Below are 22,369 nucleotides of genomic sequence, written 5' to 3'. Positions count from 1 at the left end.
GGCTTATCGCGCAGTACACCGGAGGCTCGGCACGTGGTAGCCGTGCGATCCCCCGGCACAGTTTGATAAGTGTCGCCGACTCGTAAAGGCTGCTGTGAGTCAACGCGCGCAATCGTGCTTACGGGAGGGGAACGCTTATCGCAGCCTCTTCAGTGCTGTTCTCTGACGTTCTTGCATCGCGGTACCGAGATGTTCGCTGCCTTGTTTGCTTGCGCCCGTATCGCTGATGGATACCTTTGTTCGCCAACGGAAGCTCTTACAACTCGCATGACCTTGGTGTGACCTTTATCCGGGGCTCACCATGCGTGTTTCTGGCGAATGACCGGCAGATGTGGTGCTGCAGCTTTGGTTCGCGAGGCCGAACTGCTGCGGCTCATATCTTCCCTGTGCAGTTAGTTGACTGGCAGCTGCGACTTCCCGACTGACCTAGTGAAGGCGCGTTTACTGCCAAGACGGCCCTTCGCAGACTCGAGGGGCCGGAGTCGCCGACATCACAGCGTTGTTGGTGCCATCAGGAGGAAGACTGCCACATTGTGGTCAGTTTCGAGCTTTCCGAATCGTGTAGTCCTTTTGCATTAGACAACAAACTTGATCAATATGTGTGAAGTTGGTTTTTGCGAAGCTACTACTGCTTGTACTTGCAAAGAAGTGTATACTTAAAGCTACTAGCTGGCGCTGATGAACACAAGTCGTGATTCGTGTTAATGAGTTTCGTCGATTTGCTTGTTAGCCCGCGCACTTTTCCTGCTTGTTTGTGTGGGTTCATCTCCGTTTAAAGGCAGCTACTGCAGCTTGTAGAACACGCGTCGGACTGTAGTATTAATTTGTGGCATAACCGTGTGCGCAACGTATGTGTTCCCATAGTGTCTCTCGTGCTGACGTCCATATGGAGTGAACAGATCCATATTAAGTGTCTTGCCATGTTTTTTTTACTGGCGCTCTTGAACTAATCCATGGCATATCGGCCTTCTGAAGCCTGTGGTATGCGTTTGTTTAGACGTACGAAGGCAATGTGGAAGAGTAGCTGTTTATATACTCTTGTTTTGGCAACTGTAAAGGCTACGTCCACATCTGCATCTCGCAAAATACATGTACAGGATGCTGGTTTAATTTGATGTGAAGAACGATGTTTTAGCTCGCCTTGCGTACTTGAAATTTATTCTTGTACGTTTTCGTGGGCATCGTCGTAGAGAGGACAACCTGGAGTTTTTTAGTCCTTAAATTGTAGTGAAATAGAAAAGCACACTTCAACCGCCGCGTGAAGTAGGGGTGGTATATATGGCAGTGTGCTCACTGAGTACCTGCATCGAGGGTTGTTAATTTCGGCCTCGCAGTATGTATCATTTATCCCCAAATAATCCAGTTGACCCGCCATTTCGAGTGCATAAATGACCTCTAGCGGACTGCGTGTTGCTAGGTCTGAATATTATTTGGGCAGTAGCAGTCGCCCTAGAGTTACAAAAGAAGTGTGTGCAGAGGAAGAGAGAAAAGAAGAGGTGACGGATAAAGAGGTTAACCAGGTGAAAGTGTCCGGTTGGCTATTCCGCACAGAGGGGTCGGTAGGGTAAGGGCAGAATACACACACACAAAAAAAGGGGGAGGGTTAACAAAGCGTGTGCAGACTTTGGCACTACCCAAATGGTGGCGTGTAAAATAACACGTAATGATTTTTCTAATGTCTTATTAGCCTAAGGGTTAATATTTGGACATTACAAGAAAGTTTCAAACCATTAAATCGTTTCCGCCCATCACAGTCGTGATGCATCAATGAAACTTTATTTGTCTCTTCGCAATCCGCCAGCATTCGATTCAAGCCTGGGTGAGTTTGTTGCGCGGGTTGCCTTTTTGCTTCGCTGAGGAATGGCGTTGATCACGACTGTGTCGACGTCATCACCTTCGTTCCGCATGAACACGGCCGTGTGGTGACCGTCGCAATAAAAATAAAATTTCGCCATAGACTTGTCGATCTTAGAAACGTGACGGAAAAAAGAGGCGCGCGCGTTCCAAACACGCGAGAAACGCCAGCTGCTTGTAGACGAGGTGGGCTTAGGGCCGTCCACTGACCAGCCCATGTTAGAAGACCACGTGGTCGCGCGCAAGAAGACTGCCAATTTTTTTCTTGGGTACGACGTGTGCGCCAGACGACCTAACCACGTCGGTTCTGCTTTTGGTGATTTTTGCAACGCAGTGAGAAAGCCTATTACAGCGAAGCCTTCTTTGAAACGCAGCCAAGTACGTACGTTCCTCGGCGTCGTCATACCAGCACGGTACGCAAAATATGCCGCGAAATACGATTTTTAAGGTCTTACTCCCCTGTGCGGCGTTAAGTATAAACCCATGCAAGCGATCTTGCGCGCGACAGCAACAAGCGACGCGATGGAGAGGGCTGTCGCGTTCGCTCGTCGCCTAGAAGTCGTAACCCTATGCGAGCGATGACTTCGAGCGACGTCTCCCCAGTGTTGCCGGTATGAGGGCAGCAATATAGGCGCTGAAACTAGGGTGACGCGTGCTTTATTAACATAGTTGATGTGTTTTACTGTAAAAAGCAGCATAAAATATTTCTGAAGGTCTTCCAGTAGGTTCTTATCCTTCCAGTGTAATAATTCAACCGTTTGCTCGTTCCGTGCCACAATCGGTAGTACTTGAGTGATGTGCATCCAGTTCCGGCTTCGCGCTATTGGCTAGTCGCTGATAGCACTTCCGGGCGACGAGCGTCGAATTCTAGATTTGTAGAACCGAGCGACCTGTTCAAGCGACGGCCCGATCCGTCGCTGTCGCGCACGAAATAGCGCTCATGGGGTTTAGCCTTTAGGGACCAAGTATCTCGCGATACTTGGTCCTCCGCCTCCTCCGCCTATGAATGTGACTTGAAATTGAGGGCTGCACTCGAAACTCGTCAATATTCAGTTTTTTCTTTGGTGAGCCTCTGCGCCGTATTTTTGCCCACGGGTGGTACTGCCTGCCTATTTTTGTTGTCACATTCACGGCGGTCACAGACGCGAAGCAAGTGCACCAATCTTTGACAAATTTCTGAAGTGCAAAAAAAAAAAAAAGCGCGGCACAAAAGCAAGGTCAAACAGCATACTTTGTTTACTGAGCCCCAACGAGAAAAGTCCTTTCTTAGCAAATACCCAACTCACTCTGAACTTCGTGGCAAATTTAGGCTAAGGATTACTCCCGCTACTACAGACTGTAACGCCGACGGCTACGTTTGTGTACACAAGTTGCTTACACTTAGGTTCCAATTTCGTTTGTGGAAGTCGAGCGTTTCTACACACACAGGTATGCGTGGCCAAACTAGCTGCTTGAGTGCTGGACAAGTGTTGCAATCAAGCAGGCCCCACTCTTGAAGCCATTGCGGACGCAAGTAGGGTCTCCGAAACTCGTCAAAGTAGCGATTTATTCAGCCACGCGTCCAGCGCTTACTTGCCGTGTCGTACCACATTGAAAGCGGGTTTCTTCGTCACGGTTTTACGACCCGACCGGTTTCACTCTCCCTGTCGCCGTTTTGGCTGATCTGATCTGCCGCGCTTCAGAAGCAGCGCTGTTTTGACACACGCATGCTCTTGTAGTGGCCGCTTCCTGACGTATTTCAGGCGAGTCCGTTGATGTTCACGTGTGCGCTGTCGACGACGCTCGTTCGCAGCGGTGCTTGCGTCACGGCTGCGCACACCGCGGAATGCGGAGAGGGGGTAGACAGCTCGAGGAAAATTGGGATAGCAGGCCGGTGTGCACACGCGCACTTCCGAGGCTCTGTTGCCAGGCGCCCGTGGTCGGGGCCCGGCGTTTTGAGAGCCGCTCGCGGACGTCCTGGCGTGCCCCCGCCGCGTCCTTGGTGCGAGCAGTGACAGTGGCCGCCGCCGGAAAGCCCTCGCGCGGCGGCTGCGCCAGTCGTCAGACGGGTTGTGACGTCATCGCGCGCCGCATTCCTGCGGAGGTCCGCGGCGCGCGCTGCGTGCGCCTGGTCGTCGGCGGTGGGTAGCCGTCGTTCGTCCCTTGGATACCGTCTCGCGCAGGTGAGTACCGCACGTGTGTCGCCGCTCGATCGCCGCTGTCGAGGCGGCACATGAGCCGCATGCGCCGTTTCCGCAGCGGTTCGGATATGCGTGTTCTGCGTGGTTGTTCGATAGTGTTCCGTGTGGCGCAGTCCGGCAGAGCAGCTGCCGGCCGAGAACCGGTTGCCTCGATTTCCGGCAGTGCCCCGTGAGTGTCTTCAGACGTGGAGCCGCGGTGCGCATCCGGGACACGTGCACCGACGCTTCCTTTGTGCCGCTTTTCGGCGACTCCGTGCCAGGTAGCTTGCAAGTTTGGCGGTAGGCGGCTTGTTTCCTCAATCGGGGCTGTTTTTCCGTCCATTGTTTTTGGTCGGCACCGCTCGACGGGCCACAGACTGACCCCTGTGCGGCATGACCTTCGAGGGCGTGCTCGGCGTTTCCTTTGTTCGCGGCTGACGCGCTCTTGATCCGTCGTCATAGATATCACTCCGTTAGGTGGTGTTTCGCTAAAGCCTAGAGCTTAAATTTCGACAAGGTTTTCGCAAGATGCGTCGTATGCTCCTGTACTTGCTTTACGATTTCTACTAATCAAGTCGTTAAGACCATTTCACTTTTTCCGTCACGTCAGAGGGTCCAAGCTTTGTTTTTTATGTAAACGAGTCGCCGGCTATGTGTATTGGCTTGCCAAAGATTAGGCAAATCCTACTGTCCTTTACTAGCATGTGTTCCACCAGAGATGCATGGAGCCAGCAAGCGCGACTGCACGTTTTCTTTGGGTAACTGAAGGTGGTCCGTTTTCACACAGTGCCATTGCTCGTCTCGGATCTTCCTCATCCTCGCCTCGTTTTCAGCTATATGGTAATGGTACGGCTATGGAGAGAGAAATTGCTATAAGAACTGTCGTTCTCGTAGTTTACGCCGATTGAGGCCTGTGTCTCGTAGCAATGTTGCCGTAGGTCTACAGAAGCAAGATTCGTTGCGTTGAATAGGCCGCGGGCGTCAGCTCTGTTGTCCTATCGGCAAGTGGGGACAAAAGCTAGCGGACCGCGACAGCCGCGTAAAGACCCATTTTCTTGCAGCCTAGGTATGCATGAGGATGACGGATGTGTGTAGAAGGGCACTAGCCATCATGCCTCGGTGTTACTTGTTAGGCCGCTAGCACAGCACGCCCTCCCCCAGTAAGCGCTTAGTCTGCGGCAAACTTAGCTGTTTCGCGCACTGGTAGTACTTGAAAACTCTCTCCTTGACGTTACGATGATTTTGGTTGAGGTAAATAAACATTGGCAGCAGTTGGAGGCTTTCGCCAAAATCAAGCGCTGCGTGAATTTAAATATTATTGGTATTCTTGTAGGCGCAGTCACCTATTCAACGGAATCTTTATCAGGTGGAGCAGCTTTCCTTTCCTTGACGGGTCCATTTACGACCAGTACAAGCGTGTATTGTCGAAGGCTACGTAGCTAAGAACTTGCCTAGCGCTTGCGTTGCCTTTCCGTACCGTGTGTTTCGCGCCAGTTGAAGCTCTTTAACTGCTGAGCTTGGCTTATCCGTGGCGGTCGGGACGAATGTCGCGCCTCTTCCGTCAAACATGTATCCGACACCGAGATAACGGGCTTAAAATATTGGACGTGAGGGCCACCACTGGATGCGCCGCTGCTGCAGTCGGTCTTTCGTCGAAACATCGCTTCGCCGCGGCAATTTAGGTTTTTTGTTTTGATTGTTCATATTTCCCCTTGATTTTAGTGGTGACTGTGGTACTAGAACATGGACAAGTTGCTCTTTCGCTTTCAGGTTTTATATTTTTTTCAATTTTTCATTTTCAGGGGCGGGGGTAAACCGGACAAATTGGGGCTTTGTTGTCTTGTAGCCCAATGTTGGGGATTTTTCTGGTAACACTTATAAATGATTAACGCAGTGGTTTGCTTTTGGGCACGTTCTGTTTAAACAAGCAGAATCACTTGGGGGAACATGTAATTGCAACCAGGTGCTGTTAGTGAATCATGTGACGCTCATCTCTACTTAACACTATTATTAACTAAACCACCATCGAAGGGTTTACTGACCCCTTCATTAGTTGTTCTCCGTACTCTTTTTAACAAAAGAAAATAATACAGCTAGTGCACACAGGCGAGGCATGTTGCTTTTCCTTCTCTTACAAGCCCCTCCGTGCCCCTCTTATCCTGTTAGGCCTTTTTCCCCTGCCTATTGTCCCGTTTTACCGGTTTCCAATATAAGCTCTTGCAACAAAAGGGAACTTATCTAGACGACCCTTCTTTAAACATAACCTGGTTCTGTAGACATTCTCTCAATGTCACTACCGTTTGCAATGTATAGAATTACCAGTGCAGGGTTTATTCGCTTCGTAACCCATTACCGCCATTTACATGTATGCAATGTACAGAAAATGTGATGCAATGTACCATTGTCATATTCATGTAAACGCGTCTAATAAAAGAACAAGATTTCACTGACTCAACCCCTCCAGAGGCTGAATGTTATGTTGTTAATATGTCAGTTTTCGCTTGTGTTCAGTAAAAATGAGGCATATACCATATTCAGTTATTAACAAGGCGCACAAAGCTCTTCGAAAGCCTTGAAATGAAGAAAGTATGCTTTCAAGGCGCTTAAAAGTTTTGTTGGAGTTTTGGTCACCCTTGAATTTGAGTAATAACACTTTCTATGGCAGATCAGCGACTTCTCCGCAAATCTAGCACTTCAGAATCAATTGTACAATCGATCCGATTTATAACAATACTGGTTTTATAGCATTAAGTGGTTGTACTGTAATCTTGTGTGTGTTCTATGGTAAAATGAACAGCCTACGACAGTGCTCCCACACAAAAGTTCACGGTTATAGGGCTGCTCATTGTTAAAATCGGTAATGCTATAAGTGGGTTAGACAGTTCTTTCTGTCCAGTTAGTGTTTCAATGTTTTTGTCATCTGCATTTTTGTGCAACCTAGTTCTAAGAATTATCGGTTATAACAATAATTTTCTTAGCTCTTGCATATTATTGTTATTATTATTATTATTAATATAAGCGGGTTCAACTGTATAAAAATTTAAGGCTGGTGGAAGTGCACATGCATCGTGCATTGTACAAGGGCATGCATGGAATAGAACACAATGAGCAAGAGACACTGGCTCATGGTGCTGGTTCACCTCCCATGTTACTCCGATATTTTTGTGCCTTGTTAGGAACTTGGAAGTAATCAAGAGTGGGCATTTCCAATAATCTATGCTGTTCAGGAACTGTTATAGTAAGATTTGCTACATGGGATACTGCTCAGCGCCCTTGAAGCTTTGGCGGATACTTGAATTTTTCTCTCGGAAACCTGTACGAACACTCAATATGATATATCTTAATCATTGGCTCACAAAAGCAGAGCAGTGTTTGTTAGTTTGCTTACACCTGCATTTAATCTTTTGCAAAAAGGCAGATCTTGTGGAAAAATGGGTCTAACCTGATTTTCATTACTTTTGTTCAGGCTGCAAAAATTTTCGGGGTTTACCCCGAAATGCAGATATATCCTACCAAGGCCAGGATTGTTCTTGTTTTTGTCGGGTTTATTTAGAAGCAGATACTCCGCACCAAGTTACACTGGTAATGCCGTGCAGGCATGTGTTCATGCTGTCTACGAAAATAAAAAAAAACGTACCAATAAATTCCAAAATACCAACAACACATTCCTTTCCTATGTTCAAATTCTGTCTCTTCGTAAATTACAGCGCTTTGCCACATGCATGACTGCTGTATTAATCGCGTGTATCTTGCTTCACGTATTTGACAAATAATGAAGCGTGTGACGGCGCTGACACACGCTCCAGTGCGCGATTCAAATTTATACGTCATTAGGCGCTGACTGCAGGCGGAGCCACGGTATGTCCTTGCCCCCAATACGTTGCCAGATGTGGGACTGCTGGCTGGACTTTTCATATTGAAGTGCTACATTTACAACTTGCTGTGCCAAAACTGTACATTTTCAGCAAAAACATGACAATTGGTGGTGTTCATGTTCAGGACACTAAGTGGAAAGTGGCAGCCATTTTAACATCCTGTGCTGTGGCGCAGGTCTGGGTTTATTTTGTCCTCCAGATATCTGGAGTTGTTGGGTCTAGTGCCATTCTGGCCTGTGTCTCGCTGCATTCACGTGTAATGATGCGAGACTTAGCGCTCCTATGTTCATCTTTGACGAGGACTATTTTATTTATAGTAGGTTACAGGCCCATATGTGCGATAGTGTAAGGGGGGGGGGGGACAAACATCGTGATGGAAAAGATATTTGGTGACGGTAATAACAGTAATATATATATATATATATATATATATATATATATATATATACACACACACGCACACGCACAGGGTGTTTAAGCACATTTTTTAAAGGTTGCCTGTGGCAGATAGCTAAATCCTAGTTTATGAGCCGGTCTGCTTGAAGCGGCGGACACTACTCGCACAAGATATTTGAAATGGAAAATTTACGTAATTAACAAGAATTCACTAAGAAACTCTTTAGCTAATTATCTTATGACCCGTATTGCAATTTACACATTCTAGAAGTGGACTTTGCAAAGCGGATCCACTTGGAACACCCGCCGTGGTTGCTCAGTGGCTATGGTGTTAGGCTGCTGAGCACGAGGTCGCAGGATCGAATCCCGGCCACGGCGGCCGCATTTCGATGGGGGCGAAATGTGAAAACACCCGTGTACTTAGATTTAGGTGCACATTAAAGAACCCCAGGTGGTCGAAATTTCCGGAGCCCTCCACTACGGCGTGCCTCATAATCAGAGAGTGGTTTTGGCACGTGAAACCCCACAATTTAATTTTAATCCTCTTGGGAACGAATTTTCAGGACACCACTTTCGAGATAAAAATTCCCCAACTTTGCAGTGAAATGCACTGGCATTCCAGTTACTTTTGTGCTTCAGTTACATGAAACGACATTTTGTTTACAAATTAACTGGAACGCCAATATATTTCTCCGCAAAGTTTGGGAATTTATATATAGAAACTGGTGCCATCTTAAAAATTCGTTCCAAGTGGATCCGCCTTGCGAACTCTATGGCTATAATTTGTAAATTGCAGTGGCGGCCGTAATGTGATTTATAAAAAATTTAATTCGTGTTTTTATTAATTAGTCAATTTTGAATCTCAATTATTTGGTCAAGTATTGTCCACCGCTTCGAGTAGACCAGCTCATGAACTAGAATTGTGATATCTGCCACAGGCAACTTTTAAAGATTTTTTAATGTGTTTGCTGAAACACCCTGTATGTGTATACAGGGTGTTCTTCTCACAAAGTTGTGAAGAAAGAAATTGCAGTTGGTGACTAAAAATTGCATACCTTCACAGTAATCATTGCAGACGCCAATGCATGTGTAACATGAAGTGCACATGTATTCTGCGAGGCCTGCAGAGCCAATTAAAATTGTTGGCTCCTTGACGAGTCATCGTAAAATGGCTTAGTTCATTCAATACCTGCCAACTCTCCCGAATTTTCTGCACAGCTTAACAATTTGGGCTCATTTAAGCAGTTTGAGTAAAATGGTACAAGAAAAAGAAGAAAAAAGTTTTGTAAATAGGTTTTGCTCATCAGTCCTTGAACCTTCCCGTTGTTGCGCTCACGCACATGCGTCTACCCTTAAGTGCTGAAGCCCGGCGAGCCCGTCAGCGTGATAATGTGCTGTCGCTCATGGTTATCGTGAGGAGAGGAGGGTTGTTTCCCTCTTCCTTTGTGAAGGCGAGGCTGTTAAAGGGACACTAAAGTGAAAAATTTTTTCTGCATCAGTAAATAACCGTTTTACAACACCAAAAACACCACTCTTACAACGATAAGATGTTTGGTCAGCCAGAAAAAGCGCTCGAACGAAATATGGGTGGCGAGACGCCTACTTAAGTTCCCGCACCTTGGGGCTGTGACGTCTTGCATTTTGATGGCATCTTCTAAGGCCTACTAATTATATATAGCGGTATAGATTGACTATACTGTGTTCTAAAGGAACCAAATGTTAAACTTGGCAAGTTTCAAGAACCTTTATTCAGCCAACATGGCCCAAATTCCAAAACATACTTCGGAATCCCTGATGTCATGCTGACGTACCGGCGCTGGGGTTTCGGCGCGAAATTCAAATACTGATACTTGGACATTCATTTTCTCATCTAATAATCAAACAATTTTTTTGAAATAACTGCCTGCAGGGTTGTCAAACAATGCTTCATTAGTCTAAACTGATTTATTATTTCGCTTTAGTGTCCCTTTAAAAAGGATAGCAGAGTCACGCCAAGGGATGCCGTGTGTCTCCCGGCAGCAGTTATGCCGGATTAAAATAATGTTTGTTGTCCGGTGTTGGTGTTCGTCTCAGAGCCCTGCTCGGCAAAACTTAACATCGTGGAAGTCTTCCAGTAGTGAAAAGTCGCAAATCATTCATTCCGTTTATTTGTGGATGATGCAATTAGGGTGCCGGAGTTTGATATTGTATCTTGGTTCGAGCAGGTGAAACATTGACGTCTTCACATAGTGAGTGCATCGTTTTAAACCTGCTAGAAGTGGCAGGCGCATCTTTAATGACTTGCAGGGGCTTGAGCAGAGTATGAAGCCATCACATTTTTCGCTGCTGGCACTTGTCAAATGCAGTCTGTAGCAGCGAGTTTTTTGATGCCATCGGCAACATATGTTTAAATAACTTGTTTCAATCGTCTGGTTATAGGAGTCCGATTTGTTCCCTTGGTGCCATAATGCAAATAGTGTGAAATTTCATTTGGCTGTGCTTCATGATAATATCGCTGCATGCTGCTGGGCTTTCAGTGGTTTCTGTTATCATTCCAAACAACTTCATGGTGCCCTTGGTTGCTAAGGGCCTGTTTTCTAATAGTCGACGCCTGCATAGTGCACTGGGTACCCACACACACTGACCTTTATGCAGGCAACCGTGTCTACCCACTCCGTGCACATGAAGAACACAAGCGTCTCTTGAGTGGTTTTGTGTGCAGGGCCAGTAGTATCTGCTAGTTCTTGGTCTCCTATTTCTAAACGTACATGCAATGTTGTCATTGCTGGCACAATGTTGACACGGCTTTAAAGCTTCTAATGACCATGGTGTCCAGGCGTGTTCTATTTCCTGAGCAATAGCAATGTTTCTGCTCTTTATTGCTGACCTGAGCCCTTCTTAAGGTCTACGTATTTCACGCTAGAATCATATTATTAAAACCAACAGATAAATTAATATTTCTGCCAGTTTTGCTGAAGTGTATACATCAAACTTTAGCACACATTGCACTGCTACGTTTGTCGAGACTTTACAATACCTATAGAAAACATGGGCAAGCGAAAAATTTACTCTCTCTTTCCAGTCCAGTCATGGGATTTGGAGCATAAAATCGCCATCTCAATGTATTGTCACACCTGCTATGTACAGCCGCCCTGATTTTTAATAATATAGTGAGAGCGTCGACTGAACTGCTCGTGAGCGCCTTATAACGGCGATAAGCGTGCAACAAGGCGAGAGTTCGCGCACGAGCCTTGTTGCCTTGTTGCACTCGCCTTGTTGCACGCTCTTGTTGCACGCTTATCGCCGTTATAAGGCGCTCACCAGCAGTTCAGTCGACGCTCGCGCTATATTATTAAAAATCAGGGCGGCTGTACTCCACTGGCCACTTATGTTTGCCGATTACCTACTAACATCCTCTGCTCTCTCATCTTCCTTGAGCTCGCATCTTTTGCATTTACGTTGTTGCATCCACAATGCATGAAAATATTATTGCTGAAATTATTACAAACACCCTGCTACATATTGGCAACAGCTGCATCATTTGTCATGCTTTTAGCCTTCACTGTAATTCGTTAGTGTTGCCAGTGTCTGGATACTTCATTTAAGGGAATGTGCTGATTGAAAAATATTTCAGTCAGCACATTTTCAAATATTTTAGCTGGATTGTTGGCAGTCCCTTTAAAGGGACAAGCAAATACTTAATCGATGTAGATTGCTTAAATAACTCTCCAGAAACCTCACAATGCTTGTTTCGTGCCAATAAAAGACTTAGTTTACGAGGAAACTGCATCTGAAAAGTTCAAATACCTTTTTCGTAATTCATATATCCCGCCACCCAGCCAGGGGAGTGGTGACATTCCATATGCCATCACTGCCCTTTGCTGCCGTCAGTGAGTAAAACAGCACCTGACAGATGGCCGTACCGAGACCAGACAAAGCGGCGGATTCGCCGCTGCAGCTGCTTTTCGGTCAAATGGTGTAGACCATTTGCGCATCCCGCAACATCACATTTAAGTTGAATTCTCTGCTACTTGTAGTTTGCACGAGTTTCGTGAGCTTGCAAAACCAGCGCAGCACTACGCGATAACGAAACTACTGAAACGCGAAAGCGTGGGCAGAGCAGAGTCAAGCAAAAACAAAACATTTCGACCACCCGCATCCTAAAATTAAGTTTCAATTAGTTCTTTATAAAATAGAACTGGAGAAGTAGCATATTATTTCGTCTTATAATACAAGGATGCTTTTGCAACAAATGGTTGAGTACTAGTGATAGAATTTAACCGAGGAGTGCTTTCGTCACCGGCCAAGTACTTAAATGTCACGGGGGAGTCTCTAATTTCTCGAATAGTAAGGCTCTGTTCGCGGTAATATTGATGCCTTGGAGATTCTGGATAACTAATATCACTTTAGCTTGACTTAATATTTGCCTTTACTGTCCCTTTGATGATAAGGTGCCAGGAACCCCAGAGTAAGAAAAATATATTTTGATGCAGGGCAAGCAATGCAAGGTCGAGACTGCAAATCAGTTATTGGTAGACAAAGTAAAATATGAATCTATAAATTTTGGATTCATGTGCATCTTGTGGAAGAAATGCTTTCATGCAGCAGCTGAAAAATTGCTTGCACTTAAAGGGGCTGACAGCTAACCAACATATGGAAATTGAAGAGAATGTGCTCTATGTTAGAATCTGAGAATGTTAGTGGCTATAATCTTAATTTGGCACAGGGAGTTGCTTAATATTGCATACTGTGACCCTGCTGGGAAGCTTTGCTACTACCCTTGGAGCTTCACCACATGAGGCCATTATTCGGCATATGTAAGTTAGCTATCATTAAGCACAGTACGGCTTTTGTTTAAGAAAGCTGTAGTTATATTTGGTGTTTGCACGTTTTTGAGTGTGTACGCAATGAAGCTCATGTTTACAAATAGAGCTGCTGTTGTGGTCTCTCTCATGCTGGCCGCACATACAATCACTAATGCATTCACGTGTAGGACTACATAGACGTGATCATGACCACCTATGGAATTTTTTAAATATAAAAGCTGCCGCAGTAACACTCACCTCTTCTCCATGCATCTTGCTTGGCATACCCATATACACTGCATGAACAGGTGCTTCCATTGTGTTCACTCTGCACTGGCACAGCTTGCTGATGGGCCTATGAAGATACAACATGCATTGGTGCTGTTGGTGCACTAAAGAAAACATGATCTAACAAAAAGCATGCACTGTCAACTTGGCTTCCATAAAACTCATTTGCAAATGAGCAAGTGATGCAACAGTTGCTGCTAGCAACTAGCTGCACATATTTATGTGACAAAAGTAAGCAGTTCCACAATAGCTGAATGCAACAGCTACCTTTGTGCAAGAAACATTCATGGCAGGAATAATTTCCACAGTAATAGAGCACTGGTAAATTTAGTTGATTTGGGAGTTTTTTTTTCCTCTCCAGGTGTACTCAAGAATTTTTATTTACCTTATAAAATGGGGTAACTGCTTATTTATTTATCTACAATACCTCAGAGGCCCCAGCGAAAAGGCTTTACATCAGAGGTGGGCTATTTACAAATGTGTTAAATGTTATTACCTATCTTGAAGTAGGTGCTACTGGAGAGTAGTGCAATGTCAAAGGGAAGGTTATTCCAATCTTGATGTTTTGACAAACAAAAAATGAAAGGTGTGCAGTGGTTCGAGCAGATGGTGGGTATACAGCACTGTTGATTGGTGCATTCTCAATGCAGATGGGCTGGCTTGGACAGGAGTACAGGGTGACTTGTGATAAAACTTGAATAGGCAAATGTGCTATTCTGCAACGTGCTGAAAGACTTCCAATGTTTGCACGAAATTTTAGTTCAGTGACACTAGAATGGCATGAGTATCCCGAGGAAATGGATCAGGCTGCACGGTTCTGTACAGATTCTAGTATCTTTATTAAGGTTATCTTGGTGAGGGTCCCAAACAGTGCATGCGTATTCAAGTTTTGGTCCGATTGTTTGATAGGCAAGAAGCCGGACAAAAGGAGGCGATAGATAAAGGTTACGACAAAAAACAACCAAGAACATGGTTAGCGTCATTAGTAACGTGCGTTATGTGAAGGGACCACGTTAAATCTGACAAGTTAACACTTAGGTACTTGTAGGCACTTATACATGAAATTGCGGAGTAATAGATCAGATAATTCAACGGTGGGTAATAATATTGCCGGTGATGAAAAGAAAGTAGTGATGTTTTATTTGTCTAATGACATGAGCCACTTGTTGCACCAGATTTTGATCCGATGGTCAGACTGGAGGAATGTGAAGACAGGTCTGTAATTGGACAATATAGGATGCAGTCGTCTGCAAAGAGTCTGTTGTTAGAAGAAATATTACTCTGTAAATCGTTAATATATACTAGGATTAATAGTGGGCCTAGGACCATACCCTGAGGCATGTCCGAGATAGGACGGTAGGCAGAAGACTGATTATTGGCTTGCGCAATTGCTGGCAGTTAGGAAGTGACTGTCCATTCGAAACAAAGGAATCAAAGGGAAGGCATGAAAGCTTTAGAAACGGGTGTTTATGAGGAACTTTATCAAATGCTTTCTCAGTCTAAAGAAAGGGTCTAGACCCATATGTTTACATCAATACTTGCACTGTCATTAATAAACAGTGAAAATTAAGTGTCGCTGGAAACACCTTTCTGGAAACTGTGTTGATTTTGATTTAAAAATTTAGAGATGTTAGAAATTTGACTACGTGAGAATAGATCACATGTTCCATTACTTATGAGCAGACGTATATATGTGAGGGACACGGGGTAATAATTTTTAAACAAGGATGTCATCCCTTTGTGGTTGGAATGACCTTACCCACCTTAGTCTTGTGGGCACCACTCGAGATGAGACTGCTGGAATATATGCGATAGGATAACACTTCTTACAGTTTTAGTATTCAGTATTTTAGCATTGATGCCATCTGTACCAGTGGATGATGTCAGCTTTAATGAATCGATTTTGGCACTGCCATTGAACCTGATCAAACTGTTAACCAACTATTTGCATTTAAAACTCCATCACCTGCTACATCACGCTGTAATAGCACCAATTCAAAGTGAGTGCCAGTTCCAGTGTGACTGGATCAGAGAATTCCATGTACAGATTTCGTGGAATTGTAAAGGAGAACACACCCTCTATACTCTCCCTTCCTTTTGGTTCCGTACTCCATGAAGAATAAACTCAAGTTGGATGGGTAGGATTGATTTGTCAGTGTAGAAGAGGTGACCCAACGCATTTTCTAAGTGTACAAGTCGTGCTGGGACATGTGGGAGGAAAATCACAAGAACCAAGATGCTCAATTTTTAGCAACAACCACATGCAACCAACAAAGACGTCAAAGAAAGTGTAGAGTAAATAAGCTGTCTTTCAGTTGAAATCTAGCATTATAAACGAGGTTAGATGTGAGCAGCTTCACATGAAAGTGGCAGAAACATCCTTTCACTTCCATTTTTCCTTGGGAATATAGTGCACATAGCAAATACAACCGCATTCCAGAACATCTCTCCAGAACACATGCTTTCCAGCACTAAATATAGTTGTTTTGTCTCCCATTCCAATTTGCTTTTAAGCAGAATCTTATAGTAGTTGTGGCAGATCAACTTCTTTCTGCTCACTACACTGTAACTGCCTAGCTTTATCTGATGAAACCTGAACATCGGTCAGCAGTGGGGTTAGGGTTGGGTTTAAATTTCAATTGAAGACACTTATGCATTGTTTCACTCAATTGTCTGACAACAGGGACCTGTGATGACATGTGATCAATTCACCCCCTCCCTCCTCAAACTTACGCTGGAGTGAGCATCAGTTTGAACTAATTACTTTAATGTTGATCGCACTGATATTTTACACGATAGCATACATTTCTTACAATGATCCCTGTTTTTACAAGCTGCGTATTCTAGCAAAAAGAGAATTCGTGGCAGTGTCTATAATAAATCAACTACTATTGGGGTAATGAGAGCTCTTTCCATGCCTGAAGAAGTACTCACAATTGCACGTGGTTGAGCATGTTTTTTAGAGCCAATGCCTGCACACTAAATAAAGCATTGTATATTACAATTTCTGGAGAAAGCTTATTGTGGTTAATGTGTGACAGGCTGAACAGCCAAATGCATGTAAGTGGTAGACCACAGGATACGCATATTCATCCAAACATTTTTCAGAAAGTTGTATACAAAGTTGATATATATCATGTGGCTTCCATAAATTCCGATGTCTGCACTGTCATTTCACTGCATTTCAAATATGTTTAGCTGTGGCTTGCAGATTTGTGCTAGCACCTGTCTACAAACCTTTTGTAGTATTTTTCTGACGACTTTTTTTGGTGTGTACACTAGCAGACTGTTACTCTGAGGTTATAGCCATGTTAACGCCACTGAAAATTGGCAGCTGTTGCTTTATGTATGTCTTTGTACATTGTCAAAGGAAAAATGTTGAGACTTCGGAAGCATCACAGGGATAGTAAAGAGCTTTAGATGCATGTCAACAAGAAATCGATTTAGATGCAAGATCTTATTGTTCTGCGGGAATATTCTCGTGATATATAGAGATAATTTACATCAAAATGTAAAATGCTGAACTGCATGTTACCCATCAAGGAAATCTAGGCTGAAAGATTACATCATTATAAATGTTTCACAATATATTTCATGCTGTGTTTATTAAAATGGTTGAATTTTAACAATGTATACTCATTTGCATATGCGTACCTGCAAACTCTTCCAAATTTCTTGTAAAGCTAAGATTTCGGCCTTGCTTAATTTAAGCTTAATTTACGACGAAATTAATTTTACGCAAGAAAAGTTCTGCATCACTGCTGCCAAACTTTCCACGGAAGTCTTCCGTTGTTGCAAGGACAGACACAAGAGCAAGTTTATAGACAAGTTCCCGAATCGAGTGTAATCGGCAGCAAGAAATTTGCTGAAACAGCCACTGTCATTCAAAAACATTGTGCTTGTCAGTTGGCTTGCTGTCTGCCAGATATATTAATTTAAACGTTTGCAGGTATGCATATATGTAACGTTAATGCACTCAATTTGCTTGTGTAGTTTAAAGGAACATTTTTGTTGATCCACTATTTTTAATTCATTTCAAACCTGCTTAAGTAAAAAAATTATTTTTCTGGCCTGCTAAGGGCAGAGTTACGCAACCAAAATCTTCTGATTAGATAGTGAGTACTTATGTTTGTTGGTGTGAAAATCCGGTTTCTCGTGGCTCGAGATCACAGATATTACATGGCAGTTGCTCGCTCTTTTTCTTCACGTACTTGGCATTTATGGAAATGTAATGCAGGTAAAGCGAACTTTTTTGCCTTCAGTGTGCCACTTTCCACTCGTGCTTCAAAATTAATTGATGTGTATACAGCATCATCACTGTCCTTAAAAGTGGTTAAGGTTATAAAATATTCAGCTTTATAAAACTGTCAAGGTTCATGTCATGAACCTAATATTTTGGGTGCAAAAACAAAACCATCTGTTCAAACATTTGTACGCATGTATGGAGGATGCCTAGGCCTTCCAGCAGCTTGCATGATATAAATCATCCGCAGCAAACAAAAGCTTATTACATGGCCAGTTTCACCAGAAATCATTAGATCAAGTGCTTCTTTTTTTTTTTTCAGAAACTTTTAAAGTTGATAAATTTTATACCGCCTAATATTGGAACTGTGGCAAGATTTATAGTAATTTTTTGTTTTTAAAGTGTGCTCGCATATCTTGGGTTCAACTTTCGTATGCATAATTTGGTAGTGAGGGTGAAAAAATATGGTAAAGACAGTGTTATATAACAGCTGTTTTAAATCAATATAGTGAGGTGAAAAAAATATGGTAAAGCCAGTGTTATATAACAGCTGTTTAAATCAATATAACACTCCAAAAATTACAGGACAGGTCGACGGTTGCAAGGCTGTGCCTTAATTGTGCATTCAAATAGCTTGCCATATCAGTTTCTGGTAGATGCTGGAGCTTTTTCACGCAACATGAGCCTGTACAATGTGTTATGGAACAAGACAAATAATGCTGCAAGGTCACCACCTACTCCAACAGAAACCTGGTAGGCAGGCCGAAGCATGTTGGTTTGAAGGGGCGGAAAAGGAAAAGGAAAAGGCCCAGTGGCAGTGGCGTCTACAATAAAGTTTAAATTTCACGACAGGTGGTTTCGTGGACACGCAACTGTGTGGCGTATGACTAAATATGACGTATTTTGTAACCACTATTCGGTGTTCCGGTTTTGTCACCTTTCGTAGTGTGCTGGGACGCTGCTGTGCCGCTTGTTCTAAATACAATGGCGTCGGTAGTCGTGCAGAAAGTGGTTGCTCATACTGCGGAATATCGGTGGCTTTCGCTTGCGCAAGAACACGTATCAACCAAAACAGTATCAACAAGAAAGCGGGAATATTTGTTATTTGCGTAGTGTTCACACGTACATAAAAAGAAAGGCAAATCGAGGAACGCTAGCGTTCGTCTTGTTAGCATGGCTAACGTTGTAGTTAAAAGATACATACGTTCCTAGGTAAAAAAATGACTTACAGGGTCGTAGACATGTTGACAGCTGGCTTTGTGTGAAAGTTGCAGTGGCTGCCGCCCAGAAATGGTAAAACGTACGTGGTTCATTTTGCGACGCAAGTTCGTGTAAGTGGCCTTAACGTCTGCCAGCGGTCGGTGCTGCTTAACTTGCGATGGAAACACAAACGAAATCTGAAACTGGAATGTTTAAACGCCGATTATTATATGCGGGAGAACGGACTTTGCTTTTGCGATGCATTCCAGCTCGTGCGCAGGATGGTCCACTTCTCCGATGACGAGCTGTGGCAACCATATTGTGACATGAACAAAGCCGGATCCTCCGAGACCTCCGTCTTTTCTCTTCATGTTGCGGCAACAGCGCGCTGCCGTTTTGGAGGCCATGCATAACTGTCACGCTTGTTTGGCCGCAGTTAGGAGAAAGCGCCCCCTAAAATTGGAATACTACATGCTGTAGCGCAGGTTGAGTGATGTTCTGCAAATTAGAGTTAAGCAAATGCAGATATCCACATCATTCGAGCGGATCCGAAAGTGCGGTTACAAATGTGAACGCCATCTTCGTTCTGTTAACGTTGATGCATTCTCTATGGAATGTATGTTTCTTGTTAAGCACTGTGTTGACAATAAATGAACGCATGGCGGGGAGTCTGCGTAGCGTTTTGCCCGAAGGCGGGCTCGGTGTGACTAGTGCGACTCGGAGCGCTTGTACGTTGCGTGCGAGTGCTTTGCTAACATAGCGTACTTGTTAGTGTGTATAATGAATAAACGCGGAACAGCATATAGGGAAGTAAACATGAAACAGAATAAGCGCAGAGGCTACTTTTTAATAAATGCGTTTATGCAACAATCACCAAGCATGGGTCGAACCGAGCTGGGAGATCTTTGGTTAGCTCTTGAATCCTGCATGTGCAGGCAGTGAATGGTAGTCATGCGCGCCGTCGCATGAATGGTAGGTCACAATTCCGAGCTCTGCCATGTGATTCTTAAGGGTGCAGACTGTATGCGAGCGGACAGCTTTCTGTGGCATTAAATAGAAAAGGGGGGTGGGGGATTCTGCGCATGTTACCGTGCGTAGTTCGACAGCGTTTGGCAGCGCGTTTGGTTTTTCGGAACAGACCCTGAATCGACGCAGCTTCCATGTGCGGAGGTATCGCGTTTGCACAGACGCGAAAGATAACATCCGCAAAATAAGTCAACTTCAACACAGGCTGTTTTCTTTTCCTCCTTTTTTTCACTTTTTTCAGAAGTGCTCTCGCTTCTGCGCGATTTCCCCCCGTAGCTTCTCCTTCGTTGCCACAGAAAGTTGTCCGCAAGTGTAATAGGCGCATGGGGGGGGGGGGGGCGACATGCGACCCGCATCGGTTCTCTTGCGAAGGTTGCAGAGCCATCTCGTGGCAACGACGAACGACAAAACGCGCCTAGGCAGCCTTCGCGAGCTTTCCACTAGCGGGGTTGCGTTTTCGTTGTTACATCCTGGTTTCACTCATCTTGCCGACTCGTTGTGAGGAAAGCAGCAGCCGGCTTGTTTATCGGCCTGTGCTTGGTTATGTTAAAAGCATTGAGCGACTAGCTTTTTTTTTTTTTTTTTTTTTTTAAGCAGTACTTTTCGTCATGTGCGGCTGGTACGCTGCAGTGGCACGCTGCAGTGGCTGGGAACGAGGCGAGTCGCGGGCGCGCGGGCGCTCGAGCTCGGTCGACTTTTATGGGCTCCCTCTCTTCTAAATGAGATTTTTGGGAATGGGTGAACGGGCAGTTTTTCTTTTTTCTTTAATATTAGGCGTTGGCTCAGGGCACACGACCACTGGTGCGAGCGAGACAAAGGCATCTTATTGTGTGGTCCGCACACAGTAGTTTCCTTCATTTGCCTTCGCTGCGACGTAGGAGCCAATTCAATGGCTCGTTTAGGTGGTGTTTCGTTCGCAAGAGCTTTCCGTAGTCATTATGCTAAGCGGGCGTGTTCAACTCAACAGCTTGACATGCACGCGGCGAAGGCGATTTCGGGAGCCGGAAATACGTCGTGGTCGTCGGGTTTCTGGACGCCTCCTCCAAGAGCCGACGACTAGGGGCGACTTCCACGAACATTTAGTAATAAAAGTAACGAATTTAAGAACGCGTTCTTAAGTTTGTTATTTTTTTCGTTACTAAATGTTCGTGCCAGTCGCCCCAGGACAATGTCGTGGACGGCCATGACATTACAAAAGGTTGTCCTCCTACACAAATATTTCCTTTTATTTCCAATAGGTGGGGTCCAAAACCCGACATCTGTGACGTCTTTTTGGCTCTAGAAATCACTTCTGCCGAATTCAGCAAGCAAAAGCATAGCATTTAAGATTCGCATTTTAAATCCAAAGGCACGGATTTGGACACCACACCCCATAGTGTGGTGCCTTCTGGATTTAAAACTCGGATCTTAAGGTTAATCTTTTGTGATTTTGAGAGCCATAAATGCATCAGACGTTGAGTGTTGCTCACTACCTATACAGATCCTGTTCATTTTGGTGGCTGCAAGATAGTAGTGAAAAAAAATCGATTTTGACGACCTGCATTTTGCTTAAAGGGACACTAAAGAGAAACACTAAATCAGTCCATATTGGCAGTCTTTCAAACTGTTATGCTAAACTTTATGCTAAACCAGTGTGTGGTCACAGATTTCAAAGTATTTTCTTGTACTTATATCGTTGTGGCACACTAAAAATGCTCAAAATTAGCTAAACGCACTCTTTGGCTCGTTTAGATTACAATGTAGTCCATTTTTACTAATGTAAAATTAAGCTGGCCTGAGCAGATGCTCTCAAAATTCATGTTATGGCGAGGCTGCTAGGAAGTTCAAGGTGGTGTCAACACCTTTCTTCCACTTAAGCACCCTTTTCTGGTTTACCTACCAAGCCTCTCCTTGCTGTAAGAGTAATGTTTTCCTTTTAAAATTTTTTGTAGGAGCAAATTTGCACCCTAAATTTGTTCTCCATTTCTTCTTCATTTTGACCATGCAGCAGTGAAGCCCAAGTATTTAATTGCATGTCTGTGACACTTATCACTGTGCGTTAGCTTGAGAGGTGGCTGATCAGTTCAGTTTTATCATGAAAATCAGAAAAATTGAGGGCTCACAAGTGCATTCCTGCATTACACTGAGGGAAAGCATTTCATCTGAGGTTACACAAATAGTTGGCCAGAAATATCCTCTGCTGATTGCTTAAGCTAAGCCATGCCTGCAGACCGCAGGACGGGGGAGAGGAAGGAAAAGTAGGGAAGTCAGCCAGACTTTTGTCTGGTTTGCTAAAGGATGAAAGAAATGGAGTGAGACACTGTGGAAACTCACTTAGCTACCCATCACCGCAATAATCAATCAATGCAAACATAAATAGAAAAATGAACATTTTTATTGTAGTATGACCAAAAAGAATAGTCCCTGTGTTGGCCCCGAGTCTCGCATTTAGTCTGGACAAGAGCTTCCTTCCATGCAAGGCCAATTTACATTGTGGTCGCCAAAGAGAATGAAAACACGTAGTTCACAAAGCTTTTGACTGCGTGCAGTGTTGCCACTTTTACT

General features: G+C 44.3%; 2 protein-coding genes across 8 annotated transcripts in view; one reads left to right on the top strand and one right to left on the bottom strand.

Moving 5' to 3' along the window:
• Positions 1-22,369, top strand: part of Kdm3 (Lysine demethylase 3) — a 284,403-nt gene that overhangs the window by 206,284 nt on the left and 55,750 nt on the right. The gene's annotated exons all lie outside the window — the stretch shown is intronic.
• LOC142565893 (uncharacterized) overlaps positions 1-22,369 on the bottom strand; it is a 171,399-nt gene that overhangs the window by 127,124 nt on the left and 21,906 nt on the right. Inside the window, exon 2 of the mRNA XM_075676474.1 lies at positions 13,327-13,423. Coding sequence (XP_075532589.1) covers positions 13,327-13,423 — 97 coding nt within the window. The remainder of the gene's footprint in view (positions 1-13,326; positions 13,424-22,369) is intronic.

The sequence above is a fragment of the Dermacentor variabilis genome, unplaced genomic scaffold (genome assembly GCF_050947875.1).
Source record: "Dermacentor variabilis isolate Ectoservices unplaced genomic scaffold, ASM5094787v1 scaffold_12, whole genome shotgun sequence".
NCBI classification, from domain to species: Eukaryota; Metazoa; Arthropoda; class Arachnida; order Ixodida; family Ixodidae; genus Dermacentor; species Dermacentor variabilis.
Note: the sequence above shows the minus strand (reverse complement) of the source record. Positions and strands in the feature narration are given on the sequence as shown.